The sequence below is a fragment of the Dipodomys merriami genome, unplaced genomic scaffold, assembly GCF_024711535.1.
Source record: "Dipodomys merriami isolate MVZ:Mamm:240054 unplaced genomic scaffold, mDipMer1.0.p SCAF_29, whole genome shotgun sequence".
NCBI lineage: Eukaryota > Metazoa > Chordata > Mammalia > Rodentia > Heteromyidae > Dipodomys > Dipodomys merriami.
In genome coordinates, this window is record NW_027204381.1 from 3,829,587 (window position 1) to 3,855,767 (window position 26,181).

Here is a 26,181-nt window from a genome sequence, read left to right on the forward strand (position 1 = left end):
TGTGGTATATATACCCAATGGAATTCTATGCCTCCATCAGAAAGAATGACATTGCCTATTTAACTTAGGAAATGGAAAGGCTTGGAAAAAATTATATTAAGTGAAGTAAGCCAGGCCCAAAGAAACATAGGTCCCATGGTTTCCCTTATTTGCAATGGTTTCCCTTTTTTGCAATATCTAGTATATGTCTGAGTCAAGCAGAAAAGGTCAGATAAGGTGATGTTAGGGAAATGAACCATAAGATAGGTATTCCAATGTTTTTTTTCTTTCATGTGACTGTTTCTAACACATTTATAAGATTATTTCTTTGTTGCTTTGTATGTCCCTCCCCCACAGTATAACCCCTGCTTTCACTGTATTTGATGTCAGTGTAATTTGTGGAGGGGAAGGGGAAAAACAAATCGTTTAAATAGGGATATAGGTGGACCCACTGCAACAATGAGATGTACAAGTCATCATGTCGAAAAATGAACTTTACAACTTTGGTGCGGGGCGGGGAAGCGGGGAGGACTGGGTGGGGGCGGGGAGGATGGGAAGGGATGGGAAGGGGAAACAAAGGAGGAGGCTACAATGCTTGATAAGAAATGTACTCATTATCTTGCCCATGTAATTGTAACCCCTCTGTACAGTATTTTCACAATAAAAAATAAAAATAAAAAATGTTTAGATGAAAAAAAGATACTATTGTATATTTTCTCTCATATGTAAAGCTTACATGGAAAAAAAAAGACTTGAAAGTAAAACAGGGAATGTTAGGGATACAGAAAAGGAAAAGTACCTGGGAGGGGCATAACAATGGGTCATAGAAGGGTTAATATGATCCAAGTACTTGTACACATGTAAAGATATCTTATTGAAGCCATTACTTTGTAGAGTTAAGGAAAAATGAAGGGTCACGAAGGAAATATTAGGCTTCTGAGAATATAAATTCCAAATAAAAAAGTGGTCTATGTGGCATGAGAGAAAGAAGAAATAAGATCATTTCAAAAATAGTAGGAAGTTGTTTCTTCGAAAAAATGAACAAAATTGACAGACCCTTAGCAAATCTTATCAGAAAAAGAAGAGAACACACCCAAATAAATAAACTTAGAGATGAGAATGGAAACATCACCACAGAAACAAGTAAGACTCTGAACATTATAAGGGAATAATTCTCAAAACTTTATGCTAATAAGTTTGAGAACTTGGCAGAAATGGACCTTTTCCTAGCAAATACTGACATGCTGAACTAAACCAAGACAAGTTAAACCATCTTAACAGGCCCATACCAAGCACTGAAATAGAAACAGCAATAAGAGACCTCCCATCTAAGAAAAGCCCAGGACCAGATGGTTTTACAGCAGAATTCTACAAGCCTTCAAAGCAGAGCTCACACCAATACTCCTCCAACTCTTCAATGAAATTGAAAGAGAAAGTTCACTACTGAACTTATTCTATGAAGACATCATAACCCTCATCCCAAAACCAGGCAGGGACTCATCAAAGAAAGAACTATAGACCCATTTCGTTGATGAACACTGATGCAAAACTTCTCAACAAAATTTTGGCCAATCGACTTCAACAACTCATCCAAAAAATCATACACCACGATCAAACAGGATTCATTTCAGGGATGAAAAGCTGGTTTAATATATGCAAATTAATATAATTCATCAAATCAACAAGAGCAAGGATAAGAACCACATGGTTATCTCAATAGATGCATAAAAAGCATTTGACAAGATTCAACACCTTTATGATGAAGGTTCTGGAAAAATTAGGAATCCATGGAACATTCCTCAATACAATAAAGTCTGTAGATGACAAACCTACAGCCAGCATTAGACTTAATGGTGAAAAACTAAAGCCATTTCCTCTTAACTCAGGAATGAGACAAGGATGTCCACTTTCTCCACTTCTCTTCATTCTAGTATTAGAATGCCTAGCTGCAGCAATAAGACAGGATGCAAACATAAAGGGGATCCAAATAGGGAAAGAAGAAGTAAAACTCTCCCTCTTTGCAGATGACATGATCTTGTATTTAAAGAATCCCACTGACTCCACTCCCAAATTACTTAAGCTGATTCAAAACTTTGGCAAAGTAGCAGGGTATAAAATTAACCCTCAAAAATCAATGGCTTTTCTGTATGCCAACAATGAGAAAAGTGTGGCTGAAATTAGGAAAGCAACTCCATTCGTAATAGCCCCACAAAAAATAAAATACCTAGGAATTAACCAAAGAATTGAAGGACCTCTATGATGAAAACTTCAAAAACTTGAAAAAGGAAATCAAAACAGAACTTAGAAAGTGGCAAAAAAAAAAAAAAAAAACCTCCCATGCTCCTGGATTGGAAAGATCATCGTGAAAATGGAAATAATTCCCAAGGCTATCTACAAATTCAATGCGATACCTATCAATATGCCAAGCTCATTCATCAAGGAAATAGACGAGGCAATCCAAAAATTCATATGGAACAATAAAAGAACCTGAATAGCAAAAACGCTCCTCAACAGAAAGAACAGTGCTGGAGGAATATCAATACCAAATTTCAAACTCTACTACAAAGCCATAATAATCAAAACAGCTTGGTACTGACACAAGAACAGACCTCAGGACCAATGGAATAGAATTGAAAACCCAGAAATGAACCTACAGATCTATAGCCATCTAATCTTCGATAAGGGAGCTAAAAAAAACAGAATGGAAGAAAGACAGCCTCTTCAGTAAATGGTGCTGGCAAAATTGGTTAACTACTTGTAGAAAACTAAAGCTAGATCCTTATATATCACCCTGCACCAGAATCAACTCCAAATGGATCAAAGACCTCGGAATCAAAGCAGTCACTCTGAAAACATTACAGGATGGAATAAGAGAAACCCTAGGTCTCCTTGGCACAGGCCAAAATTTTCTTAATAGAGGCCCAGAAACACAACAAATCAAAGAAAGGTTGGACAAATGGGATTGCATGAAATTGCAGAGCTTCTGCATGGCAAAGGACATAGCTAGCAAGATCAATAGAAAGCCCATGGATTGGGGAGAAGATCTTCACTAGCCATACAACGGAAAAGGGACTCATATCCAAAATATACCTGGAACTCAAAAAATTAAATCTCCCAACAACAAATCTTCAAACAAACAGCTGCCGAATAAGTAAGTGGGCTAAAGACTTAAAGAGAAACTTCTCTGAAGAGGAAAGAAGGATGGCCAATAGACACATGAAGAAATGCTCAACCTCCCTAAGCCATAAAAGAAATGCAAATCAAAACAATACTGAGATACCACCTCACCCCAGTTAGAATGGCTAAAATCAAGAACTCTAATAACAACAGATGCTGGAGGGGATGTGGACAGAAGGGAACCTTACTGCATTGTTTGTGGGAGTGTAAACTTGTTCAACCACTTTGGAAAGCAGTATGGAGGTTCCTCAAAAGACTCCACATAGAGCTTCCCTATGACCCAGCTATCCCACTTTTGGGCATTTACCCAAATGTTGACAAGCAAGACCATACTAAATCTACCAGCACGACTATGTTTATTACAGCTTTATTTACCATAGCTAACATATGGAACCAACCCAGATGCCCCTCAGTAGATGAATGGATCAAGAAAATGTGGTATATATACCCAATGGAATTCTATGCCTCCATCAGAAAGAATGACATTGGCCCATTTGTTAGGAAATGGAAAGACTTGGAAAAAATTATATTAAATGAAGTAAGCCAGGCCCAAAGAAACATAGGTCCCATGGTTTCCCTTATTTGCAATATCTAGTATATGTCTGAGTCAAGCAGAAAAGTTCAGCTAAGTTGATGTTAGGGAAATGAATCCTAAGATATGTATTCAAGTGTTTTTTCTTTCTTTCAGGTGATTGTTTCTAACACATTTGTAAGATTATTTCTTTGTATGTCCCTCCCCCATAGTATAACCCCTGTTATTTGATGTTGGTATAATTTGTGGAGGGGAAGGGAAAAAACAAATTGTTTAAATAGGGATACAGGTGGACCTATTGCAACAATGAGATGTACAAGTCGTTATGTCAAAACCGAACTTTACAACTTTGTCTTAGGGGAGTGGGGGAAAGGGATGGGAAGGGATGTGAAGGGTAAACAAAGGAGGAGGCAACAATGCTTGATAAGAAATGTACTCATTAACTTGCCCATGTAATTGTAACCCCTCTGTACAGTATTTTCACAATAAAAAAAGAAGTAAAAACGGTTGTTCACTCTGCAAAAATAAATGACAATATAATTATTTGATAAAAAATAGTAGGAATCTAAAAGACTTCTTGACTTGCTTTTTCTGAGCATTCAGTAACCCACTTTGCTTGTTTCTACATAAATAACTATTCTGTTCATAATGAAGCTCTTCTGAAGTAACAAAAATAGTATTTATGGGGTACTCTATATGCCAAGCACTTTTCTTATAAAGTAGGTTTTATTATTATCCTCATTTACAAATAAGAAAAATAGTTTAGTGGAGTTTAAGTAACTTTTCCAAGTTACACATAGTAAGTATACTAGGACTCCAGAGACCACATTCTAGCCATTTTGCTATACTGTATTTCTACATAAAATATCATTTTGCTACAGCAAAATGTATCAATGCAGCTTCTTTACTTTGGCTGAGAAAACTGCTCTTAATCCCATATCCCTTAAATTTTCTCAGCTTCATTTCTGCTAGTCATACTATATTACACAAATCACATTCTTATGTTATCACTCCCTTCTCCTTAATTTAAAGCCAATTATTTTGCCCTTAAGTAGCATATAGAAGAGCTTTAAAAGAAACACACTGAAGAATATTTCTCTTTTGATTTCAGTAAATTTAAAGTTACATTAATTTTGACAACAAGATCTGCTTAGATTCAAATGCTGATCTTAGTACTGTGGTTATTTAACAGTCCTTGTTCCTCAAGTTTCTCATGGTAAATCATAATAACAGTAGTAGTAGAGCACTCATTACTGTAGTAATTCAACATATCAGTCAATATAAAGTTCTCAAAGTTTTCCTTCTGTTTTTTTTTTTTTTTTTTTTGGTTGGTCGTGGGCCTTGAACTCTGGGCCTGGGTGCTGTCCCTCAGCTCCTTCAGCTGAAGGCTAGTGCTCTACCACTTGAGCATCAGCCCCACTTCTGGCTTTTTCTGCTTTTGTGGTGCTGATGAATCAAACCCAGGACCTCATGCATGCAAGGCAAGCACTTTACCACTGAGCCACCTTCCCAGCCCCCTTACTGGTTCTTTCTGTGTCTGGATTTTTCAGGACTGACAGTGTTTCTATTATAGTTGATAATACAGTACAGCACTATAGTAATTTTTGTTAATCACAGTTGATTAAAATATATTAGTCTATACATTACAAAGCTATTAAAATTCTTTTTCCAGATAGATTCAGGAAAAGTTTTTTTTTCTATAAATGGTGAAAGGCACTGGATAGCTTCTTAGATCATTGAGTACACGTTCTATAAAGGCTTTATCTTTATATTAACATCAATAGGATTATACTCACACCAAGAGGAATTTAGGTTGACTATCAGAAAATTTCTTATATTGGATATACACAACAGGAAAGAACACAAAAACTTTTAATTTTCATAGAGCCCTAGTGAAATTTTTCTCAAGTTATCAAGTTCTATAAAGTCTATATTTTTCAAAGAGCTACAATCAAATTCAAGGCGTTTTGCCTCTACTCAATTGATCTGAATTACATAGATTTTACTATCATATAAAATGATCCAATCATTTAATAAAATTATTTTCATATTCCTGATTTTCCATAGGCTAAACATCATCCCTTAAGCCCTGTATATGTGTTAACGATGAAAAGAAACACATACCCACCTCCTGGAACAAGCACTGGACTGAAGCACAAGTTATTGAAAACTGTACATCGTCACAATTTCTATGTAAAGATGTTAATGTTTTAAATAGAAGCAACACCAAGATTTTTTTTTCTTAAATTACTAGGATCAGTGTTCTTTCCATTGGATTTGGTGCTCAAATGGTATTAGACTTGGGCTGGTAGGGTACAGCTATACAGTATATACATACATGTATATATACAGATACACAGATATATCTACATATACATACTGAATGTATATACAACCTTCCCCAGTGAAATCAAAATAGATGTCTTTCCAAATGCAATGAAAATGAAGCTAAATAACAAGAGAATCTAAAGATATTTATAAGCTGCTACATCCAAATGACAATGTTAGCCATCATTAGACTTATGTTAGCCAATTAATTCTTACATGCTTCAGCCACTTTGACTTTAGTTTTCTGTTACTATTAACTATTAACTATGAAATCTATGGTGGAAGTAGGCATAAAGGAAGAACCACCTAAACAATGGAATAAAAACATATATGTCTGCCAGGTGCCAGTGGTTCATGCCCATAATCCTAGCTTCTCAGGATGCTCAGATCTGAGGATCTTGGTTTGAAGCCAGCCTGGGCAGAAAAGTTCCTGGGAGACTCTTATCTCCAATTAACCACTCAAAGTGGCACTGTGGCTCAAGTGGTAGAGTGTTCATCTTGAGCACAAAGAGGCTAAGGATAGGGCCTGGGCCCTGATTTCAAGCCTCACAACCAACAACAACAACAAAAAACATGGCTAGAATTGGCTTACCTTTTGGTTTAATAAAGCACTTGCCAATTTTTGTACCTCTGAACTCAGTAAAGTAGTTCCTCTGATGACTTTGCTGAGAGCAGCAAGAGACTGATGAACACTTTGTACTAAACGAATGGCATTAAATTGCTCAAGAATGATAAATGACAATATTGGAGATCCTTGTCGGTCATTAGGAGGAGATACTTTCTGATGAATCAGGTTTGAATTCTAAAAGAAAAATGCCATTAACTTACCAAATACTAATACAAATCACAGACATATTAAACCACATCAAAATTAGGACTGTTTATTATTTTTAAGAAATTTCTGAAATACTCATTTTATGTATGGTCAAATTCATTCATTTTACAAATACAAAGCAAGGGAGCCTGGAATTCAGCATATTTGACTATATGGGTGGAAATACAGAAAAGAGGAATCATATTGAGAAGCAATACTCTATTAGGACATCAAAGCAGAGAGCAGGATACACTGCCACTCTCAATACAAAAGATAAACAGCATTTAACCACGAACCTGGTTTAGTTTCTTCCAGAGATTGAGGACAGGAGAAAGTTCATTAGACCAGATTTCTCTATCAAACTTGCAGCCAGCAGTTACTGATCTGCCCAAGATCCGCAGCTGTGAAATAACCTGAATGATGAAAGTATCAATAAATGAAAATAACTCCTAAATATCAGCTTACAAAGAGGTTTTAATCTTATTATCTCTGTGCAACTGCCTTCATATTTTACGGATTTACCAGAATAGTTAAAAAATAAAGATGAGGAAAACATTATAGACTGTGATAACTCTCATTTTAAAAGGTGTTTATTCAGAAAGCACTCATTACCTATTATTAATATCTTCTTGGCTCATTTTTGAAATCCATTTTTGTCTATTTTAATTCCATAATATAAATGCTGAAAAAGATACATTCTTTAAAAGCAGAAACTAGCAAGATAATAGCATAGTAAACACTGTAAAATGGTAAAGCAAGGCTGAGTCATTACTGGTTGACAAGATTTTATAAATCTAATTTTTAACACCCCAGAGTAATTTTAAGCTGTCATTTCAGTGTTCTTCTGCATAAGGCTCCAAAGAAGTATCAGTTAATTAGAATGAAGCCAAGTTAACATTCACTATTTACATTCACCTCGGTAACTTCCTTAGTCTGTCATCATTCTCATCAAAAGTCAATTGTTAACACTTTCTAATTTTTTTTTTTTGGTTGTGGTGCTTGAACTCTGGGCCTGGGCACTGTCTCTCAGCTCTTCAGCACAAGGCAAGTGCTCTACCACTTGAGCCACAGTGCCACTTCTGGTTTTCTGGTGGTGAACTGGAGATATGAGTTTCACGGACCTTTTTGCCAGGGCTAGGTTTGAACTGCAATCCTCAGATTCAGCCTCCTGAGTAGCTAGGATTACAGGGGTGGGCCACCAGCCCCAGGCTTTCTAAAATGTTTAATGGTTCCCATTTTAAGAAAATTAACATAATCATTTATGAGTAATAATCCAGATTATAGATAATAAGGTTTAAGTCTAAAGTCAATAAGGTGATGATTCTTTAATGTTTCAACTGAACATTATCTATTATTAACTAACAAAATTTAAAAAAAGTATATATTATCCTAAGTCAGTATTTTAAATTTATGACATTTGCAGCACTGTTAATTACTTTTCTGCTTTCGTTTTCTGAAAGATCTAAGTTGTTTTTCCTTATGACCTATATGCCATATTTTGTTGTTCCTATATTAGTAAAATTTGTAATAAGAGCTACAAGTCTTTCAGAATGAATATTCTATTTAATCATTAACATTCACAATCATATTGTTAATTTACTTCTTGTGCTTTTGATTGATTTTCTAGTCTTGTAAAAAGCTGTAGTGATTCAGCGTTTGATTCTCTGTTTTTCTGATAAATTATTTTCATTTGTTCTAGCTGAACTCTGCAACAGCACCTAATTTATCAGCTTTGCTACACTTCAAAACATCACTACTTGGTAGTCAGGAGATGCAGTTTTAACTTTGGTAACATTGCTATCACTTACTTGTGTTTTAAATTTGTCAAACAGGACAGCAAATGATTACAGGGAAAAGAAACGAAGTAAAAGTACTTTTTATACATGAAGCTAAAAACTATTTTAATAAAATGTAAACAAGGACAAAGGTTTTTGCTTTCTGTCCTAGAAAAACACATGATGCTGAGTTATTTAACAAATTATTCTGATGCTTAAAAAATGAGTTCAAAAATAGGAAAAATATTCTTATTAACAAGGTTTTAACAATGGGCCATCATTTCTGCAAATTCTAACATACTTTTCACAAGCACAGATAATGTCTATTAATCATATCTGAAACCACTAAAATATTTTTTTCAGTAATACTGCCTTAAGGTCATGTCAAAGGGGATAGAATACCATCTATTAACAGCATTTTTACATGGATTCTTCTGTATTCTATGGAAAATTCAAGCTTGTGTTATGAAATCAGACCACTTTGGGAACCTCAGAAAACAAGCCTAAATACATGCCTAAGAACTGTAGGAAAGCTACAGAATTTGTTGCTATTCCACCTATCCTTATTTCAAAGACCTATAAGAAAGAGATATTCAGTAATTCCTGAAATGTCTCCTGGCAGGCTTCACCTGGTCTCTAGCATGTTTTCATTACAAGACATGGCATGGTTTTCATGTAGCTCCGTGTCCCCCAAGAATCCATTATGAACAAAGACTTGGTTCCCAGGGTGCTGCTGCTGGGAAGTGAGGCAGAGTGGGAAATCTTAGGTCATGGTGTGTGGGGGTAGGAACCTTGCAAAATGTCTCATTCTGGACCCTATGTCATATGTCATATATTCATTATTTCTGTTTCTCCTTATGGAAAAGTTTGTGTTTTAGGGAATTCCTTTGGAAAGCATTTTTTATCCTGCTTTACACTCTGAATGCCTCTGCTTTGCAATGAAAAGCTCATCACTGGGGAAAGGGGTAACAGCAGATTCCCCCATCAACCTTCCATCTACCAGATTCAGTCTTCCACACTGTTTTTTAATCATTTTTGTTTACCATGATTTAATTCACAAAAATTCTTTTTACCATTTGCATTCAAATTAAGAGTTTTTTATTCCTTTCTATATAACCTATAAAAGCTTAAAATTCAAGTTTGTAATATTTTATTATTTCCACATAAACATTCAAAAGAAAGTGATATCACTATATTATGACCAAAGTAAATAGACTGATGTGGTTTTTCAGTGTTCTTGCTTTTATTTTATATGGTCTTAGAACTTAAGATGTGAAAAGTACTCAAACTCATGTTTGTCAGAAGTTAATATATAGGCACATAGTATCTCACACTGCTGATCATGCTACTGGCAAAGTGGAAACAGATATGTTCCTGAAATACACATTCTTATATTCAAATAGAAGGTTAGCTGAGAGAAAAGTGTTAAGCTCCTTTATTTCAAACATTGAATTTACCAGGAACTTGTGACTTTACTAATGATGACAAAGTATCTGAGTCAGGATAACACAGCTGCTGAACATGAGGAATCACAGCTGCTGTGAATCGCTCATAAAAGCCATTCAGTGCCATGCTCTAAAATGATCATACCAGCAATTAATCCTCACATCTTTGGCAACAGAAAACTCATCATTGCATTTTAGGAATAAATATGACACATTTGAAGAACTTTGCTACGAAATTGCTTCTGAGTCTATGAAAATATAATCATATTCTGGAACTCAAAGCATGTTTAGGAAAATAAAAAATGTGTACTCTTATAGAAAACACATATAAAACTTTTATAAAAGTAAAGCTACTCATAGATTTGATTAGTAACAATTCCCTTCCAAAACCTGCTGTTTTTGAGTAACATCACCAGCTTTCTGCATCTGCTTTCTAACTCACCTCTTTGCGCCAAGTCTTACTCCCCTATTGTCCATTCTCTACAAGTTATACACTGCCAGAGGATCTAGTTAATGCTATAGATCACAAGGGTCAACCTTCTCTCCAGCACCTTCATCCTAGCTAGCTCTACACTAATAGCCCTCTCCCACTCTGTTCTTCAACCATGTCTGCTTTACTGCCATCCTTCCAACTGAAAACAAAGAGAAATGGCCACAAACATATGGCAGTATGTTTAGTCATACTGATCAAAAATGCTAATTTAGGAAATAATATTTTAACACATCAGATTGGCAGAATAAAAAGGTATCTAAAATTCCATATATAATGGAATTAGGAGGATGTGGCTATTACATGGGGATGGCATGACTGTAAGTTACGATGAACATCAAATAATTTGACACAATGGTTCTATTAGAAACACTTGTTCCTGCATACCAGGAGATGCATCCACAAATACTCATAATAGCAAACATAAGAATCAAATATCTAGAGTAACTCAATTGTATAATGCAAAGTGAAATAGGCACAGTAATAGCAAAGGATAGCAAAGCAAAAATATGGATATTATTAGAAAAACAAAGTTGGAGGAAAAAGCAAGTTCTAGAACATCACATGCTACATACTTTTATAAAATTCAAAAATAAATAAACATAGATCCAGATGCATTATATATATACATTGTTTTGTTAAATGGCAAAAAATACATAACCTAAAAATTAAGAAAAATGAGGGAAAGGGTAGGTAGGGTGGGAGGGATGGGTTAGAATGTTCAAAGGGGCAACACTGATCAAGAGACACTATGTTCATAAACTACTGTGTTGAATGGCAACTCTTGTACAACTACTTAAAAGAAAAAAGTAAAATAAAACTATATTTTAGGCACATGTATGTTGAGAAAGTACATGGGAGCTAAATTTTGTGAGACTTAAGTATCTGAAAATATTATTATATTTGGCTGGTAATTGGCTATGTAATTTTAGTTTGTCAATTTTCTCCCATATTTTTGATGGTATTATCATTGCTATCTACCAAAAATGTTATAGTAAAAGCTTATACTATTTTATGAGGCATACATACACAGACACACATATATCTCCTAATGTAATCCTCTTTACCTGTGCCTGACTATACATTTACATAGTAAGCCCCACCTGTCTAATGTTTGTGCATGTGAGAGAGATAAAGAGAATATGTATGTAGATACTACTACTATTTTTAGAAGTTTGAAAGTACCTGTGGGGTAGGGTCGAGGGCAAGGATGGAAAAGGAAGGGAAAGGGAGGTTGTGGAGGGATGGGTGAGAATGTTGACAGGGATGATAGAGATCAAGATGCGTTGTATTCATAAACTCCTTTGTTAAATGTCAACGCCTTTGTACAACTACTTAAAGACAAATAACTAAAAAATGAAGATTATAACAAAAATAAAACAAAGCCAGTTAGGAAATAAGTGGTGTAAGTGTTGAAAGGGAATATTATTTTATATGAATGCTTATTATAATATTTATAGACCTGCAGATTTAAACCATGAAGATATATAAAGTATTGATGTCAGGGTGAAGGATATGGGAAGCACGGAGGATCTTAGGCAGAAGTTCAAGAAGAAAATATAAGGCCAGTGTGGTTACAACAGATTAAGGAGAAGACTCATGCATGTGGGATCGTGAAGATCTCGAAGACTGATTTTACTCCGAGTTAGATGCAAAACTATAGGAAAAGACTATTTATATTACTATCTACAGAATACGAAAATACCTATCTTTTGGTAGAAAGACCTTATTTCCTAGATAGATGCAGACTGGCCTAAGATCATAGATATGCTGAGACTCATTCTTATTTGCCTAGATCTAAAATCTTCATAGGAAGATTTAAGTGCTTATGTAAATGTGGATTCAAATGACAGCTAAGACATCTATTTTTGGTAAGTCATCCAACACACTGACTAGATGCAGAAAACTAAAAAGTATTTACACCAAAATTTCATTGTTATCTCATATTTCTCCAGAGATTCATTGATTTCTAAAAAAGGGAAAGCTTTTGCTAGAAACTATTTAAATAATTTTATGCTACCATTTACTAAACTTATTAAGTCTATAAATCACAGCTCAGAATTGTCAACATGTAATGTCTTAAATAAGATATTCAATAACATGACATTTCTTTCTAATAACCATGGAACCAAATGACAAACTCAGTACAAGTGACATTTTTTATCTGTATGTTTTGAATAGAAGAGCAAAATTAAAGCCAGGTGCTGGTGGCTCACACCTGTAATCCTAGCTACTCAGGAGGCTGATCTGAGGATTATGGTTCAAAGCCAGCCTGGGCAGGAAAGTCTGTGAGACTCTTATCTCCAATAAACCACTAGAAAATGGAAAGTGGCACTATGGCTCAAGTGGTAGAGTGCTCGCCTTGAGCTGAAGAGTGCAGGGACAGTGCCCAAGCCCAGAGTTCAAGCCTCACAACCGACAGAAAGAAAAGAAGAGCAAAATTAAGAACTATCAAATTCTAGAAATTCCTAAGCTTAAAGCACTCATGACAGCAAAAATGTTTCAAATAACTGAGTTGATGATAACAGCTTGCAGTATCATTAATAATACAAAAAACCCAGGTTATTCTGCTCAGATTATCACTTATGTCATTGGTACTGATTAGCACTGTAAAAAATTTTCAATAGATTATTCATCAAACCCCGTTCCATCAGTCTAATATCTTACTAAGGTTGTTTTAACTCTGCACTCATACATTAAGGAAAATTACTCCATGTGATCAGATTAAAAAAAGAATATGAAAGGCAGATTTCATGCTTTTAGAATAACAAGACTGGGTATTCTCTACAGTCTCTCCTAACTGTAGCACAGATGCTCTCAAAGCTGAGGTATCTAAGAATCACCCAAGACATGTATTTAGAAAAATAAGATTCCAAAGCCCTCTTTTTATACAGTCTAATTTTACAGACCTTGGATGGTACTTATTTTACCTTTTTTAAAAAATGTTTATTGTACAGAGGGGTTACAGTTACATGAGCAAGGTAATGAGTACAATTCTTATCAAGCATTGTTGCCTCCTCCTTTGTTTTCCCCCTACCATCCCTTCTCTCCCACCTCCAAAACTACACTACCCCTCCCCCCACCTAAATTATAAAGTTCATTTTTCAACTTAGTGCCTTATATATCTCATTGTTGCAATGGGTCAACCTGCATCCCTATTTAAACATTTTGTTTTTTCCCTTTCCCTCTCCCAATTACACTGACATCAAATACAGTGAAAACAGTGAAATACCGTGGGGGAGGAACATACAAAGCAACAAAAAAATCACATGGTACCTTATAAATACGTTAGAAATAATAGCAAGCAAGAAAAAAATCACTTGTGTCCCTATCTTGGGGTTCATTTCGCTTAACTTCACCTTTTAGACAGCAGAACACAGATACTGCCCAGGATTTAACTTTGCTGGAAGGGGAATCACGGCTATTTAAGGATTATTTGAAATAATATATATTGTAATTGTGGATTAAAAGACGCCAAACCATGCAGAACTAACTACAGAAATATATGACAAAACAGACTTCAAACAAAATTAGTCAAAAGAGACAAAGAAATTTATTTCATACTGATAAAGGGAACAACCCATAAGAAAATCTAACAGTTGTAAACACTGGTCTACCTAATTTCTCAACACAAACATGACTACAAAAATAAAGACAAAATACCTAAGAGAATGATAATTAAAAAAAACTTCATGAGATATAAGATACAGAAAAACAGCTAAATGAAATTAAAAGATGAATAGGGAATATGAGAAATCAGTAGCATTTTTGAAAAAGAACCAAAAAGAGAGCTTGGAAATGAAATGATTAAGTCAAATTTTAAAATACAATTGTAAGCCTCAACAACTTGTGAAGGCAGGAGAAAGACTATGTGAATCTGAAGACTGGTCTAATAAAGAGATGACCCACAGAATGGGAAGGAATCTTTGTGACATACATCTGACAAGGGATTAATAACCAGAATATACAAGGAGCTCAAAAACTTAAACTCCCAAAGAATCAATTCAATTAATAAATAAGCAAATGAACTGAACAGAAAATTCTCAAAAGTTGTACAAATACCCAATAAATACATGAAGAAATACTCAACATTCCTGACCATAAGGAAATGTAAATCAAAACAATATTGAGATTTCAGTATTTTTTCAATCTGTTGCTTGGGCATTATGTTGGCTATAGGACAATCATTCTCTTTCCGTCTCCCTAGTCCCTATATACCTCAAAACAGCATTACAATTAGAATCATATTTTATAATAGTTATAGACATATATTTATATAGAATATAGTTATATACAATCATGTATTTATGTGTATTTACAGATATAATTTATACACTAGATGCATGTTTTATTCACTTAGAGAAAAATAAAACAGGATTAGATATTTACTCTTAAATAAAGTTCTTTCAGGTTTACTTCAAACAGGAGAATATATTTTCAGAGATAATGTGTATATACACACAAAATAATCCCTGTATATAGGTAGACCCATTGCAACAATGAGATGTACAAGTTGTTATATCGAAAACAAACTTTACAACTTTGGTGGAGGGAGGGGAGGAGGATTGGGGGGGCGAGGGGAGGGTTGGGAAGGGATGGGAAGGGGAAACAAAGGAGGAGGCTGCAATGCTTGATAAGAAATGTACTCATTATCTTGCCCATGTAATTGTAACCACTCTGTACAGTATTTTCACAATTTAAAAAATCCCTGTATATACTATTAAAGTGGGTATTGTAAAATATTTTATATATAAAATTTATTTTACAATATAGTTTATAATAAAATTTTATGCTATTATATAATACATAAAATAAGCTTTTATTTTAGATTGGATAAAGAGCATGCAGGGAAATACCTAGAGTGTAATCTTATATGAAAGGAAACTCAGTAACCTTCATGTCCTCTCATAGACTATCTGAGTTGACACTATCTAAGAAAATGCAACAGGAATATCTTCAGTTGGCATAGGTAAGGAGCCTATTTGTACCTAGGAACACTTACATTTATTTTCATAAACACACAGGGTAACAATTTTTACAATAATACAAAACGAACATTAAAACTGCAGAACAGATACTTTAACAATAATGGAAGAAACAAAGCTTGTGGGCCTTATACTAAAGAAATTGAAGGTTGCTGGACTCGGGCTCTGCAGCAGCATTTTTCTAAAAGGGAGATTATTTTCTTAGATTACCTGAGAACTGATCATGCGCTGAGATGAGCGAGCAATATTGGCAGGCAGGCCAAAGAAACTCGGTTTATCGTCCTCTGGAAGTTTATCAATGACAGCACGATAGTCCTGGACACAAAGAAGTACAAGGATTTCTCATTAGATATTGAATTTACAACCAGCAAAACCAGAAAGAATAGATATTTGTAAAATATTAGTTATCCATATTTTACATTTTCTACATAAATCTCATTGTACTTTATCTCAGTTATCCATTAGAAATAATTTCTCATTAATACTTCTCTAGGCATTATTTGATACTCTTTATTTTCTTCTTATGCAACTTCCCATTAAAGTGTCCTGAATTGATTAAAACAATGATACCTACATTTCTATAACAACGTTTTGTTAGACGGTTTAGGAAATTTTGTCATTTTTTTTCCTTCAGTCTACCTAAAGAATTCAGTTCGTACTGGTATAAAATTAAGATAAATGTTCCAGAAATGTTTCTCAAAAATATAGAAAATTCTTTAAACCGATGAATAGCCTACTATTCAAGTTCTCCTTGTTACCACTTTATTGTAAAGCAATTCCATACCCACAGCTAGTCCTCAGTTTGCTTGTGGCCCTGGCATGCGGCCTTACATGGTTCTTTTCAATACAGCTGTGAAGTCTTGTCTAGACTGGAGTCTTCTGCCTCCCTAGAACTATATACTGACATGCTGACTAAAGAACTAGCATCTGGGGCTGGGAAGATAGCTCAGTGGTAGAGTGCATGCCTTGCAAGCATGAGGCCCTGGGTTCGATTCCTCAGCACCACATACACAGAAAAAGCTGGAAGTGGTGCTGTGGCTCCAGTGGTAGAGCGCTAGCCTTGAGCTGAGGGACAGCGCCCAGACCCAGAGTTCAGGCCCCATGACTGGCAAAAAAAAAAAAAAAAAAAAAAAGAACTAGCATCTATACTTCCAGATTCACTCACATGGACCCAAAAAGATGTTACTGCATGATGCCGTTAATATAAACAGCATGAACACAGGGAAAACAAATGTAGATTGTGAGAAATCAACATGAACATTTGTGGGGGAGGAATAACTAGAAGAGCCATGAGAAGAGCGTTTGGGGAGCTGTGTTCTACTTGCTCTGTGCATTCAAGGTATAAAAGCTCAATGTACTTATGTTAGAAATGAATGTTGTGTGTACTGTCTGAAAAATGTACCACATGAAAAAGACGTGGGTGTACTATCTGAAAAATACAGAATACATAAATATGTTATGTGTTGTTTCCTTATTCAAACTAATGTTCTTCTAGAAAGTAAATTCCATAAATAAGCACTTGCATCCACAATGCTTAGAACAGCTGAAACAGGTGTTCTGTGCAAATTACTGAATGGGAAAAGTAAAAATACTAAAAGCAAAAACAGATGTGATAATCATTCACATAATACATAAGGTAATATTAATATAGTTAATATTTACTCTTAAAATTTTTGGTGTTTTGACAGTTATGACACAAACAAAAATATCTTTAAAAATATTTGGGTGAGAAAAAAAGACATCACACAAATTAGGAAAATATATAATGTCACACATAAATATATATACACACATACACTTGCAATTCATGAAAAAATACAATAATATTTGATGTAGGCTGAGGGTAGTGACTAATCCTTATAATTCCAGCTACTCAGGAGGGCAGAGATTAGAAGAACAACAGTTCAAGGCCAGCCTGAGCAAAATGTTAGCAAGATCCTATCTCAACAAATAAACCAGTTGTGGTTAGTGTGCATCTGTAACCCCAGCTATCTGGGAGGTTTAAATAGAAAGATCACTGAACAAAAACAAGAGATCCTATCTAAAACAAATGAAACAACAAACAGCTGGGAACTTGTCTCAAGTGGTAGCGCACCAGAGCAATCAGGAGGCCCTGAGTTCAAAGCCCCGGATATAGATAGATAGATAGAGAGATAGATAGATGTGTGTATATATATATATAAATATATATTTTAATAATTCGGTGGGGGGAGGGGGGTAAAATTGGGTGGGGGGAGGGGGGAGGCGGGGAAGGGAAGTGAAGGGTAAACAAAGGAGGAGGCTGCAATGCTTGGTAAGAAATGTATGCATTATCCTGCCCATGTAATTGTAGCCCCTTTGTACAGTATGTTCTCAAATAAAATAAAATACAATTTAAAAAAAAAATAAATATATATTTTATTTCATCGAATATATATGCATATATTACAATATTTATATTATAATAAATATTGTAATATTCATATATATACACACATATTCGATGTAATAAAATATTGGGACATTTGTACAACTGTAAGTTTATGATAAATTGAAGTAGATTGAAATCTTTTGGCTATATTAATACTGTTTTCTGGAAGATGACTGTATTCTGGAAGTCTTCCAAGTGATGACTGGAGGTCAAAGCAACACACAATAGTTGCTGTGATTTCCTTGCATATATCCAGGCCTGTTTTAAGTTTATGAGCCAGAAACTCAAGGTAAGACTTAAGAAAACTTGACTTCTTTGCACTCCTCAGAGTAGGTCACATCTATTAGAAAGCAACATCTCCCATTCTAGATATTAACATGAGCCCTACACTACACTTTTCTTGGCAATTGCAGATTTGCCTAAGCACTAGTCAATCATCACTAGAATCAATAAATCTTCAATACATACCCAAAAGTTCACAGAACACATACAGGGTATATTGACAAAACAGTCTGTCCTAGGAGTAACAACTTGGGTTTCTGAAAATAAAATCTTTTTAACAGTGTTAAAATAATCCCAATATTTCTCTAATAGACTGAAAATGATATTACCTACCAAAATGCTGCAGGATTTTGGTAGAGCTATAGAATATGGAAAAACACTTTTCTTGTTCCTTTGATTTAATACGTCAATTACTGAAGAGTTAAAAAATTGTTTCAGGTATGACTGAAGAACTCTAAGATCAAAATAGTTATCTACTCGTCCTCCATAAATAGCATTTTCAAGCAAACCATGTACAAATTCCCACTGTATGTCTTTGGATCCTGTAAGTTAAAAATACTTTTATTAATCTCATTTTAAAAGGTTAATAAAAATACAAAAATTATATTTATCAGTTGTGGAAGGATATATATGTGGTGTATATATGTGTATACTAAACACAGCTAAATCACTTACTAGCATCACATAGTTGTACAAGGGGTTCAGTTCATCGTGTCTGCTTTTGGTTACAATGCATTTTGATCAGTCACTCCATTCTCACATGCCTCATATCCCCCTTCCCAAATCAGTCTGAGTGAGTTTGTTCCATTTCTATGTGTTCACATACGTTATTATGACTATGTTTGCCTTCCTTCACCTTCTACATTCATCCACTTACCTTCCCAGTAATAGCCACGACACTGCCAGGACATGTTGCAACTTCCTAAAGTATTTCTTATAATGGTCCATATTAACAGTAGGTATATTTACTTAAATATTAGTTAACCAAGTAAAAATTTCCAAGTATTTTATACTTATAAACTCAATCTTTGCCACCCCAGAAGTATTAAATAGAGAAGTATCAATATTACTCCATAAATAGAGACATTAAGGTCTAGGAAGTTTGAGTTTGGATTGGTAATGAGGTATTCTGAATGCACAGTCATCCTTTTCTACCACAAAACATTGCCTACTTAACACTGAAACGCCTTAAAAGAACCTCCCCCAAACCTAATTTTATTCTGAGCGAATATTTAGTGCATATTACTGAATTATTGAATGGGGGAATGATAAAATATTTGGTTCCTAAAATAATCTGACTAGGGAAATTCTACAAATCACCTTCATACAATATAGTCTTCTATATTGAAACATAGTGTAGGTGGAGCTAGTAAGGTAGATGAGTGGTACAGTGTTTGCCTGGCGTGTGCAAGGCTTCAGGAAGGTGGGGTGGTTCCCAGAGTCACAAAAAAAAACACCAAAATTTAAAAAAATGACAATTGTTTTCTATAAGATATGACCTCATTCTGCAACAGAAATCGCTTTAAAATCACAATTCAGTGATTAACAGTAGAAAATCAGAAGTTTCAGATCTCTCGTAAGTATAGGAAACAAAGATTTTTGTTAGGAGTACTAGTTTAATTGTATTTCGTCAGTACAGAATTCAGAGATAATCACAAATAGAAGTGTTACAATGTTCCTTGGGATAAAGGGACCTACATGGCAGAGAAAGAGTTACCACTATTGTCCTGCATATACACAGTGGTCAATAGCCGAGCATTTCATCAAGACCTCACTTCCTCCCTTCCACTGCTATTCCCCAAATGAGGTATTAGTGATGGATATGCCAGTCATGAGTAAATAGGTCACCCAGGAGGAGACCTTCCAATTTATAAAATACATTGGCTGTTTTATACAATATTTTACAGAAGTTATATAACAAAATCTTCCTTTTCTCCTAATATTCACTGTTCTCAAAAATAAATGTTGGTTGTTCAAGACAAAAGTGAGAAATTAAATTACAACAACAAAGCCAAACACTGCTTAACCCATATATTAAATGTACTAAACATCAATGTTTCATGTGGCTTCTCATTTAAACCTTTCAATAACTAGACAAACAGATAGTGCCAATGTTTCTACTGCTTTATGGACCCAGAACTGAGGTTTAAACATTAAGAAACTTACTCTAGATTACATGGTAATTAATTTCCATACAAATTTTCTCATGACTTTTTTATTTTTGAATTTAATTCTACATATACGGAATCTCTTAATATTGGGAATTTTTTAAACTATACAATTATGCAAAGAGTTTTACCATAAGGGTCAATATTGCTCTGAGGTATCTGATTTTTATTGACAAATCAATGGTGCAACATATGTAAAAACCACAGGATTCCACCACAACTTTAAAACGCAATTATGAGTTATCCAAACTCTCTGTGCTTTGGTTCTCCCAGCTGTAAAAGGCACTAATTCTGACATTTTGAAAAACTACCAAGATATCCTAAGTATTAGTGTATGTCCTTTAGAAAAATTTCCAAATTAGCATTTAATGTCATAATTCACAGAAATCAGGACAGTATCCATCCTTGCGTGAGGTGGAAGAGCACGAGGTGCTGTACAGTTTAGGAGGTGCTTTTGGAATTGTAGTAAATCTTCTTGAAACTGATGTTATTGACATGGGTTCAATTTATGAACGTTTGTTGAAGTACATACTTATATGTACTTTTCTGATGTTATGATTTAATGAAGATAATGTTGGGATACTAGTTGGCATTAAGTAACAATGATAAAAAAATGCATGTGTTATGACCTAGTAATTCGACTCCTGAATATACACTCCACAAAAACAAGTCCTATAGTCACCTAAAGCTACAGCAGCATTAACCATCCCAGAATGAAACTAGCCCCATGTTCAGCAGCAGAAGTACCTATACAACTGCATACTATAGAGTAATAAGGGGATTGTAACTACATGCAAACATAAAACTGTCACATAAAATGTTAGCTGAGGGGGCTGGGAAGTTGGCTCAGTGGTAGAGCGCTTGCCTTGCATGCCTGAGGCCCTGGGTTCGATTCCTCAGCACCACATAAGCAAAAAAGAAAAAACCCGGAAGTGGCACTGTGACTCAAGTGGTAGAGCGCTAGCCTTGAGCTAAAGAGCTGAGGGACAGCGCCCAGGCTCAGAGTTCAGGCCCCATGACTGGACCCAAAAAAAAAAAAAAAAAGTTAGCTGAGAAGATCTAGTCACTAGGCATATATGCTGCATGATTCCAGACTTATGAAACCAGTAAAGTTCACTGATTAGCTAGGTACTTGAGGACAGACTGCATCAGAACAAAGGTAGTAAACAGGGGAAACTGGAAAGTAGTATCAGATAGAGTATAATCTGGGGCAGCTTACTGGAGATAAGAGTATCACAGAGTTTTCTGTCCAAGCTGGCTTTAAACCTTGATCTTCAGATCTCAGCCTCCTGAGTAGGTAGGATAACAGACGTGAGCCACTAATGTCCAGCTTCTACAGTTGTTTTGAAAGAGATCTGACTAACTCAATTGAAGTTTGTGGGTCACAAAATGAGGATGAGATCTATCTAGCTTTCTGCTTCCCTATAAGCTACAGATAAATTGAATGGGGTACATAAAATAACTACCATAGCTAATACCAGACCCTCATATAACAAAGATTTGACAGTCAGGATATTAAAAACTAAAAACTAAAAAAGTCAAATATGTGATATGAACTTGACACTTCTGAAAAATCACACTATTAATAACACTCTAAACAAATCTATCATTAACATCAGAGATAGAAACTGTCTTCATGAGAACTTACCATCAAAGAGTCTGTCAATAATGTTGTATCCAGCCCGAAGATCTGATAAAGAAAACTCATAAAATTTGGTCCAACCCTATCAAGATAAATTTAATATGTAGTAAAGAATTAAGCAGCATCAAGTCATATGTATATATTTTTGACTGCTTTTACTATTTTAAAAAATGCTCAGGATATCCTAAAAAATATAATTGGAGAATTTTTAATAAAATCAATATACTATATTATTTAACAAGTAAATATACTAATCTTTAAAGCATAAACCATATAGTTTATCATTTACATATATAATAATACATGTAAATATGATTAAAAACTGGTGTAGAATTTTTATTCTATACACTATGCACAATAAGTTATTTCCTATAATTCATGCTATATAGCTATAAAATTTTACCACAAACATAAGAAAATATTACCAGTCTCAAATGTACTTAACATTATTTTCTGTCCTTTCATTCTGATTCATACTGAATCTATAAAGCATTCCTAATCTAATAGCAATACTATGTAAAAGAAAATCCATAGAGCTCTACATTGTATATAGAGAGAATACAAAACATCAAAAACAATTTTTGTGAGGTTCCCCTTAGCTGAAAGTAATTATGTAATAAAGCAAGTTCAATTTTTATACTTGGGTATTTTATACTTGGGTAGCATTGGTTTTGAGGAATGTTGATACAGACTTTATTCATCATTCAAAAATATTTCTTAAATTTTATTACAAGTCAGGTTGTGGGCACATAAGAATAAAACAAATAGAAATAATACTTGTTCTCATGTACTCTTCAGGCAGATTCAGGAATATGTGAGGTGGAGACCATCACTTAAGATATATGCACAACTACAAACTGTATTAAGTTTGATAGAAAGGAATGTACTTGGTACAGACAAGAATGAGATCAAACCCAGGCTAAGTGGTAAGTTACCCTGATGGGAAAGGGGAAGAACGGATTGGAAGACAAAGTATTGGAGAATTTGTTAGGAAAAAAGTGATCGTATCAGTTTGTAATGAAGGATGAAGACATCAAAAGAGAAGAGAAGTGTTACCACTGATTACTAAACATGTGCTGAATTTAGCAGATGGTAGCTATTCACTGAAAGAATATAAAGTTGTAAGAATTATGATGAGATCAGTAAACTAAAGTTAAACAATTTCAAATATTTTTATTGGAAGGCTTGTTGCCTACAGTTCTTTGTTTTAAAGGTACTGAGGACTGAACCCAGGGCCTCACTGATGGTAAAGCACTCTTATCACTAAACCTTACCTCCAGCCCAAGGTAATTTTAAAGTAAAATGTAGTCAACAAAATCTTATGGAGTGTCTGATAAGTACCAGGCCCTATTTGGGCCAATGACAATTCAGCAACAGTAAGAATCTGCTCTTAAGAAGCCTATATTCTAGAAATGGATCCAGAGTACATGACTTTCCCATCACTTTTTGGAGATACATAAGTAGGCAGGTCAAATGAGTAGTTGAATATCCAAACTCAAACCCAAAAGAAGTAAACTGAGCTAGGAATATAAATTAGAGAGCCAGTAGCATTTTGAATCATTAAAGAAAGCGTGTAATCAGTATTAAGTTATGAAATATTTAGGAATTAAGGGCCTGAGTGGTAAAATTTAAAAACAAATGTTTTAACCAAAGCTTCTACCCAGTCAAAGTCTGTCTAGGTTCAGAACCGATTTCTTCCTTTGACCTGTAGGTGAAGTAGAGACAGTAGCTAAAGGGAGGACAAGACAAGGAGAGAATGAGGAAACAGTTTCCCAGCAGAAACAGACAAAGTTGAAAAATTAAGGATGGAAAAAAATCTAAAGAGGGGACAAAGATCCAATTTATGGCTGAAAAGGGCTTGTGGACTAAATGGGGTATTAGCACCAGCTAAGGCTGCCACAACAACAGAAAAATGGAGGTCTAGATCTTTTGGGTAGATTCATACTGAAAAGACAGCCAGCGTAACTGAAGAATAAATAAGAGTAGACCAAGGCTGAGAAGGGGCTGAAGAGATAGATCTTTCCTTTGGGGTCATAATTTGCATAGTTTTCCCAAGTACAACAGAAAGTAATGAACTAATCAAACTCACAGAAAGACAAGTCTGGCTGCTGAATGCAAATTGGAGGAAGCACAGTCAGAAGGTAAGCTCACAAAGCAGTCCCAGTGAGAGAAGACTAGGCTTGGGAAAATGGAGAAGAGGACACAGGTAGTAGACATAAGTAGATAATGGATCAAGTCAGAAATTCACAGAAATACATTAAAAAAAAAACTCCTAGGATTCTAGTTCTAGAAAGTAGATGGATATCAATGCTTTTTACAGAGGAGACATTACAGAAAAGGGTCCAAGGATTCAGTTTTTGAAGTCTGAGATGTCTATGAGATATAAAGTATAGAAGTGCTAGACTGGATATTTACCTTGGGTCACAGGTTGTTTTAACATTTTATTTCAGTGAAATGTGAAATAGATAACTATATGCAGTCCAGAAGATTAGTACAAAAACTATATGCAGTCCAGAAGATTAGTACAAAAAGCTGAGTTAGATACACAAATCTATTAACATTAGCCACATTATAATTGTATTACCTGTGGAATATAATTTCTTCTTTCTTGACACGCAGCATGAAACCATGCAAAACTAAAAAGAGCATGAGCTCGGTGTATGTTGTCTTTTTTGCTAATTTGCTCAGGAGTCCAAGACTCATAAGTACGCATTAAATTCTTCTTCAAACCTGGAGGTGACTAAAGAAATTAACAGCTTTCTTATTGCCTAACAGGCACAAATGAGTTTGTATTTGAAATATTTGAGAACATATGTTGATAGGGTATCTAAATTGAAGGTTGACTTCAATTAGTTACTTGGAAGTGTACAAATATAAAATGTTTTAAATACATAAATAAAATTTTGTAACTTCAAAAATATTCTTCCGTGTGAAGCAGACGTAGCACGTGAGATGATTAAAAGAATTCCATGAGAGATGGTGGGGGAATACAGTCATGATAACCAATGTACCTATGTGAAAATGAAAGCAAGTAACTTGAGGGGATGGACAGGGTTAGAATAAATGAAAATGAGTGACACTGATCATAAATTGACATGTTGAGTTGAAGTTGACATTGAGATTTTACCTACTAAAAGATAACTTTTCAAAATTTCAATAGTTAGAAAAAAAGCACAGTAAAGCCCTCAAAGAGAATTTTAAAGGAAAAAAAATGGTTTACATTTGTCTGCTAACCATAATTAAAAGTTTTAAAAGTAAAATCTTATTTCCAAAATAGTTTCTCATGTGAGCAGAAAATAATTCAAGTTCATACTTTAAGAATACTGACTACTGCATACTGAGCAGACTTTTTCATTAATATTTTTTTGTTAAAACTAAGAATATTCTATTAAACCTAATCTTTAAGAATAAAGTTTGTTTATTAAACACTTAAAAATTATCATAAACTATGCCAAATTTTCACAGCAGAACTTAACAAAGCATGACACATTGGAAACTAAACAATCACCACAAAATCTTGAAGAGAAGTGGTCACCTATGTACAATGCACTATTCCTAATAGCCAAAAATTGAGGACCTAGAAGTTCATCAAGGGAAGGAGATAAGGAAGAAGGGAAGGAGGAAAGGAAGGATGGTATATACATATAATGTAACATTACTCAGTCTGAAAGTTAAGTTCCTAGCTAGAGATGGGATTCAAGTAGTAGACCAACTGTGTAGCAAATGTGAGTCCTGTAGTTTAACCTCATTTCTGCCCCACCCTCAAAAGGGGATGAGCAAGGATATTGAGCTAAGTGAAATAAGTTAGTCACAAAAAACCAGACACTGAACGAGTGTACTAAATGAGTCAAACTCTGTAAAACAGTAGAAAGGTGGTTGCCAGAGGCTAGAGAGAGGGAAAAGGAAAAATGTGGAACTGGGGAACCTTGATGATTTTCTCAATTATTTGGATATAAACCAAGATTGGAATTTCTGGCTCATATACTAGCTCTTTTTTTAACTTTCTGAAGTATGTGTATACTATTTTTCCATAATACTTGCTGCCATATTTTATTTTATTTTATTTTTGGGTCTGGTCTTGGGGCCTGAACTCTGGGCCTGGGCGCTGTCCCTCAGCTCCTCAGCTCAAGGCTAGCGCTCTACCACTTGAGCCA

General features: G+C 34.7%; 1 protein-coding gene across 2 annotated transcripts in view; it reads right to left on the reverse strand.

Moving 5' to 3' along the window:
* The window catches only part of LOC138838830 (cytoplasmic dynein 2 heavy chain 1), a 172,077-nt gene that overhangs the window by 16,518 nt on the left and 129,378 nt on the right, over positions 1-26,181 (reverse strand). For both annotated transcript variants that reach the window (XM_070038203.1, XM_070038201.1), the window contains 6 exons: positions 24,612-24,767; positions 22,034-22,109; positions 18,551-18,759; positions 15,736-15,840; positions 7,127-7,243; positions 6,609-6,818 (listed from right to left, as the gene is read on the reverse strand). In XM_070038203.1, coding sequence (XP_069894304.1) covers positions 6,609-6,818; positions 7,127-7,243; positions 15,736-15,840; positions 18,551-18,759; positions 22,034-22,109; positions 24,612-24,767 — 873 coding nt within the window. The remainder of the gene's footprint in view (positions 1-6,608; positions 6,819-7,126; positions 7,244-15,735; positions 15,841-18,550; positions 18,760-22,033; positions 22,110-24,611; positions 24,768-26,181) is intronic.